Raw genomic sequence first — 6,598 nt, 5'->3', positions numbered from 1 at the left:
TGGAGCAATTGTGTTTCAGCCCTATATTGCTTGATGCAACAGCAGGAGCTGAGAGACTTGAAACAGACATTCTTCTTATACTTTTTCAAGGTTATTTGGAGCAAAGTTGAGCAGAATGCAGAGAAGAAGTGAGGATGGATTGTGTGTATGCGTGTGTTTTGAGGTTTTGAAGGAAAAGTGGTTAGGGAAAAGGACAAAGAAGAGAGGTGGTGGGGAACTGTGAAGTGAGGTGGGATTGGTTAGAGGGTGGCGGAGGAAATAAGGTGGTGAGAAATGAGGTAGGCTAGGCATTTTAAGCATTGGTTTTATCACGACATGCTCTCCAAACATGTTTTTTCTTTGATGAAAAATTTTAAATTTGATATAATCAAATTAATTACATAATAAATATAATAAATTTGTTACGTGATTTGTCATCTTTTTTAAATTGTATGCCAATCACACGATAAATATATAATTTATTTAAATTCAATCAAATCCAATTTAGATTAGAATCTTGGTTGCTGCAGTGTGTGCTTGGTGTGTGGTTTCTGTTGAGGCTCATCCTTGAGGCATTGGGGTTTCAGTTTGAGCCCACCGTTTCTATATTTATTGCTTCAGCCTGGAGTAATAATTAGTCATCCCCCGGAAAAGTTTGTCATTAGTATGAAGTAAACTAATGGCGAGACTCATAGACAGAAAATTTCTTTATTTGTTTATCACCTGTCTATTTTAACAAACATTTTCTTCTTGAATTAATTTAATTATAATATCTACTATTTCAGTAAAATCGAAAAACTTAAAAAAAGTAAGAGACGTACGATCATCCTAGCAACAATTTTTGGACACAAGTATAGGAGTCTTTTGCGTAAAAATATCCAATTTGAGTGACAACTACTATCTAAAAAGTCCGCCACCACATTTTCACTGAGAAGCAAAGTAAACAAAAATCACATGTTTGATCGCGTCGATAACGATTATCTAAAGATTGAACTTACACCAATAGCACCATCAAAATGCAAAAATGGATGAGAATCACTGCTCATAATCAAATCATGGGATTTAAGAGGTGAGATCGACGACAAAATTATACCAGCAAATTACAGGGTTTTGTCTCAGGAACTTGTCTAACATTTATTTAGTTTGTTTAGTACGATAAAACATTTGGAAGATTAAGCAAAAGACATTACCTTTGTTCTAGGACTTGCATTTCAGGGATGTCATAAATTCTTGGAAGCTAAATAAGAAGTAGCAAAAAATGTATAAATTACTCAGGAATTTCTATAGCAGAACAGAAATAGTCAAATGATATTGCACTTATGAAGGGCACAAAATCCTAAGTATCATGTTTGAATGATGCTATTCCAATGAAGAATGATTTAACAATTTTTTGTCTAAATTCAAAGAATAAAGCAGGCAAATGTCCCCAGATTTGCATGCTCAATCCTACAATGATGGAAGCAAGAAGACCCGTTTGCATATCTTAGTGCCAAAGCTTCAAGCAAAATCCGGATGGCACGGTGGAGCATCTCTTGTTTGATATAATGTCGGTGAAGGAGTCGACAAGTTGTGCGGCGAGAGATTCAGGATCTTCGATAAATGTATCGATGAATACTTTCACGATCCGGACTTCCTGAGGGGTTGCTCTCAAGCTGTACCAGGTCAAGAATTTCTGCCTGAATGTCGTTTCCATGTGACCGTCGCATTCCAGCCACCGGATCACTTTCACGTAATACTCAAAATCCTTGTCTCCAATACCTGTGCAATCCTCGTCTCGTCTCTCTCCACTTCTCTTCTTTGATGAGCTGCCAGCCTGAGGCTCCTCGTCCCTCTCAGGCACCGCGTCAATACCTTTCCCATTTTTTCGTTTATTTTTCCATCCAGCTCCATTCTTCAAGTTCTCCAACTTGCAGGGAGTGATTTGTAAGCCGGCTTCTGAATTATCCACATAGGGGACGCATTCCAAGCCAGTCAAAGGTATATTAGACCTGTTACCAGTGCTCGTTTCCTCGACCATCCGTCCGTTTGACAATTCTTTGTTTCTGAAATTTGTTTGATCGCTGTTTGGTATGCAGCTGATTTTCCCCATGCTATTTTCTTCATCCAACAAAGAAATTTCATCTCCATTAGTCTCCTTTTGGATCGGATCCAAGCAGTTGATGCTGTCACAAAGTACATTTGTAGCAGCATTTTTGTCATCATTACAACTAAAAGGAAGATAATTATCTCCTCTATTTTCATCCTCGTTGCTGCAGGGCAGGACATTATTGGTCTCGTCTTCCACCGACGAAGGATTAGAGAGACTGCTGCAGTTAGTAGCTGGACTTTGACTTCTTTCTACTTCTGAACTCTTGGAACTCAGATTTCTTACCTCATCCTCAGAACTTGCAGTTCTGAACTGAAACTCACAGAAGCCCTTCTCTTTGTCTTTGTCAAGAGTAAGAACCTTGAGAAAATACTCGGTAGCAGGAGTTAGACCAGATAGCAGCAACTTTGTATTTGGTGCAAACAATCTGCATGTAGGTTCTGTAGGATAGACTATATCATCAGCCTTTCGATGCCATAACACATAACCCATGACACCTCCCACATCTGAATCATCATCGTTCAGAATCACTGTAATTGATGAAGCATGAATGTCTTCAAATCGGACAAGTTTTGACCCAAGTGCACTGCAATCTAGATCAAACAAATTCCAGGAATGAGCCGGATAGTGAAGATTTATGTTAACCAGACTCAAGAGCAAAAGAATGTAAAACAAGCAGAAATAATATTCCGTCTTTTCTTTTTGCTTTTATGGGGGAGGGAAATACACAAATGCAGAGAGAGAGAGAGAGAGAGCACCAGACAGCATATCAGACACTCTTTTAGAAAGCATCAAGTCAAGAGACTCCACAGCAGAAGCACAAAGTCTCTGAATTTCCGGGCCTGATGAAAGCCTGTTGACAATCCCTCTAGCCTTCTTTACTGGTAAACCAGTTAGAGGACCCACTTCATCTTCAAGCTTTTCCACTGCTTCATCAATGATCCCACATAGTTTTTGGTAGTGTTTAGTACCACCAAGAATCTTTTGGCCTAAGGAGAGCCTATAGCACAATATGTCGACCCGTCTCGTATCCCTTGCCACAACCAGTTGCTTTCTCCAAGATCTGCATTATTTATTCTACATGTTAATATGTTATTTCATCATTTTCCTTTCTTTTCTTTTGGGGGGGGGGGGGGGGGGGGGGCGGGGGGCGGCGGGCGCAAGGCTTATTGTCATCATTTGAATGGCCATATGTTGTATAACACTAAGGGTCAGCAAAGAAGACAGAAGAGTGCCTATTCACTTCCACATGCATAACATGAAGAAAGTTGGACTACCCTGACAAGCATCTTGTAAAACAAATTACACCTTTCTTGACTTTTCCAATCAAGTGCGGCACATTATATAATGGATCTCTAGACATTCAAATTACTTAGGTGTGTCAACTAAAAAGAAGTGCAGCCAACTTTGTGTAAAATAACCATCAAAATGAAGTAATGGTTCTAAAATTGAAGTGATGTTCTAAGACTCGCAGGTGCCCACTGAGTATCAGAAATGACCTCAAGCAACGTTATCTTATTAACAAGCCAATGGGTCAACTACCTTTTTCTTATCATTAAGGAAGCATATATCACAGGCTTATGCAAGCAAATATATCAGCATCGGAAACCATATTGTAACTATCCAAGCATATCTATAAGCAACGCAGATATACTGCTGCATATCATAAGGATATACCAGAAAATGAACAGAATAAATAAGAAGCAAGACCAGACACTTACCCCAGCAAATCATTCACTTTTCCACAAGATACGCAACAGAAGCTCCCATCAAGTCCCTTATCCTGCCTATCCTTTGATATGCCAGAACTTTCATGTCGTAAGGCACATTCAAGATGGCAAGACATACCACATGACACACCATGAAACGGGGGGTCTGAATTGCAAATTAACCAGAGGCTGGGATCCTTGTTGTCATCATATTGGCGACAAATGCAGCATGAACACCTTTTGCAAAATACATCCTCTCGGTTCAATTTAGCCTTGCAAGCTGAATTTTTGCAATATACAGTATTACCTGGATCAACCTCAGGCACACTGGTTGCAGCAGGATTTGCTGCAATAGGCAGACGATTTGGGTGGTCAGACTTCCTTTGCCTTTTAGGAGTCCTTTCACCATTTTCAGATGTAGGCTGTACTTCAGAAATACTTGCAAATCCTCGCTCCTGTGATTTCTTCTCGTATACAATTTTCAGAAGTTGCTCTATTATTTTTGACTTTGTTAACCCAGTATACTTCCTTTCTTTTCCAAGCTCTGCACAGAGGATCTGCAATATATCCTGGCGGCTCCAAGCATGTAGCATTTCCATGGCACCATCTGACCACTTTGACACCGCATAGACTAGTTCTCTCTTTGCCTCCATACTCAACTTGCTGCACTTCAATGGATCAAATAGCAATGCTGGTTTCAAAAGTGACAAAAGTCATCAAAATTGCATAGTAGCTATATAACATAAAGTACTCTCTCATACACTACTTGATGGTTTTAGAACTTAATATCAAAAATAATAAATTATTATTTCAGAAGGGAAAATGACAGGGAAAGTAATATAAATACTAGGTGGAAAAGGGACGAAACCATGCAGCTCTTAAAACTTTTCTTCTATTATTTTCCAATGTCCCGCTTAACTCCATACAACTGTAGAAAAATTATTCAAGAAAATGATAGAATCACCAAAGATTTCGTCCCCTTGGATGCATGCAGCTTCATTCTCTTAATTGATATACAGTAAGCCGGACCACAGACGGAATAAGTGAATGCAAAATCAAAGAAGAATGAAGCACCACATAATCAAATACAGGAAGCCGAAAGACGTAGCAATCAAGTCGAAAAAAATTATTCCCAGTATCTCAAGTAGTGCGTACACTGGACACGCTTTCTTGGATCCTCTTTTGAAATTTAATTGGTCATAATCACTATTGACTCATTGAGTTTACAAATACAAAAAGGACCAACAGCCCTACAGAATAAATTCAAAGAAAGAACAGCAAATTCGTGTGATCAGCGGAAACTGTAGACATACACTATTCCAAGCCCAAAATCAATTGCCCGCGTTTACCTTCGTGATGAGTGGCAAACTAAATAGCAGTACAATGCTTTAAGCATTAAAAATCAGATCACCAAACTTTACGAATTAGTTCAACAATCATAGCCAACCATCCATACAAGTTGATGAGAGAGATAACAAATAAAGCAAGAAAAGGACAGCTGGCGCCTCACTCGATCTTCACAACCGATCACTTTTTTCTTCATAAGCATCTTTGAAATCATTAACAAAGCGTTAAAACCCACACAGAGCAGGTAATTCTTGGACTATGACACATTTACTTGCAGTTAAAAGGCAAATAGAAATAGGAGCAAAAGCAACAATGAAGTGTGTGCGTGAGTGTGTGAGCATGCGTGTCTGTGTCTGTGTGGTGTCAATTTCATCGAAAAAAGAAATCCAAAAAGAATCAATAGAAATTCAACAAACAGGAAATCACGCGTGAAATCAGACCATCAAACAGATCAACCATGAATCTAACACCCCATTATTCACAAAATCTTCGGAAGAAGAAGAAATAACAAATCAAATCTTTATACATCAAGAACCAGAGCAATCCTTCAATGAAACAACATGAAGATAACACCAAGATGAGAACTTTTGCCAAAAAAGAAGAGAAGGGATAAAGAATCTTTACCCTCCAAGGAAGAAGCATCCATAGCTTCTGTTTGCTTTCAATAACGAAAGATTATGCCTACATTAGCACCAAAATCCCATTTCCCCTTAACCTGAAAAACAAAATAATATTCAGTCCCCTCATACAAACATAAAGAAAGAACTCATGTGACTGTGTGTGTGTGTTAGAGAGTGTTTAATATATACATATATTTTTATACATAACACACATCTAGAGAGAGAGAATACAAGTACCAAGAAGAAGAGAGGAGAAACCCATGAAAGATGGGTCCTTAACATGGGCTTTTCATAACCCGAAGCACGCAATTTGGCATATATATATACACACACAAGATATATATTTCTGTGCGTGTGTTTTATAGAAAGAGGGGCTGAGAGGTCTGTGTGTGAGAGAGAGAGAGAGAGGTGGGGTGGGCAGTTGAGGAAGAGGATCAGAAAAGTAAGAGCAAGAAAAGCGAATAAATATAGGAGGAGGAGAGGGTAAGCAACAGGCCACAGGGGAAGGAAAAAAAGCGGCTGAATGTGGAAGCCCTTTTTAACCTTTTTCCCATTCCTCTCTACACAACTTTCTTTGTACTAACCATGCAATGCATCAACCATTTTGCATTTCCTCTTTCCTCTATTTTCTTAACCTATATTTTCTTGCAATGCTACCATTATCTTTTTTCTATTAAATCAAAGATTCTTCCCTCAAATCATAAATAAATTCATGCTCTCATACATCCCACATCGACTGTGAGCGATAAATTTTAATCATTCATACCCTTCAAAAGTCTTCTCTCCATCTTTTCAAGGGCAAGCCCGTAAAGTTCGGTAAAAGCCGATAGTAACACACACAATGGGACAATGCGTGT

At 38.8% G+C, this 6,598-nt stretch overlaps 1 protein-coding gene across 2 annotated transcripts; it reads right to left on the bottom strand.

The window, feature by feature from the left end:
* Window positions 1,243–6,248, bottom strand: LOC105155700 (VIN3-like protein 2). 2 transcript variants are annotated; one of them, XM_011071621.2, is made up of 5 exons: window positions 5,979–6,248; window positions 5,746–5,836; window positions 3,787–4,465; window positions 2,824–3,128; window positions 1,243–2,658 (listed from the first exon to the last, which is right to left on the bottom strand). In XM_011071621.2, exons 2-5 carry the CDS (start codon window positions 5,765–5,767, stop codon window positions 1,463–1,465), a joined length of 2,202 nt encoding a protein of 733 aa, XP_011069923.1. In that variant the 5' UTR covers window positions 5,768–5,836; window positions 5,979–6,248; the 3' UTR covers window positions 1,243–1,462. The 2 variants fall into 2 exon arrangements, with proteins under 2 accessions (XP_011069923.1, XP_020547441.1); XM_020691782.1 differs by lacking the exon at window positions 5,979–6,248 and having other exon boundaries at window positions 3,787–4,437.

The sequence above is a fragment of the Sesamum indicum genome, linkage group LG2, assembly GCF_000512975.1.
Source record: "Sesamum indicum cultivar Zhongzhi No. 13 linkage group LG2, S_indicum_v1.0, whole genome shotgun sequence".
Taxonomy (NCBI): domain Eukaryota; kingdom Viridiplantae; phylum Streptophyta; class Magnoliopsida; order Lamiales; family Pedaliaceae; genus Sesamum; species Sesamum indicum.
This window is presented reverse-complemented; position numbering and strand designations above follow the sequence as displayed.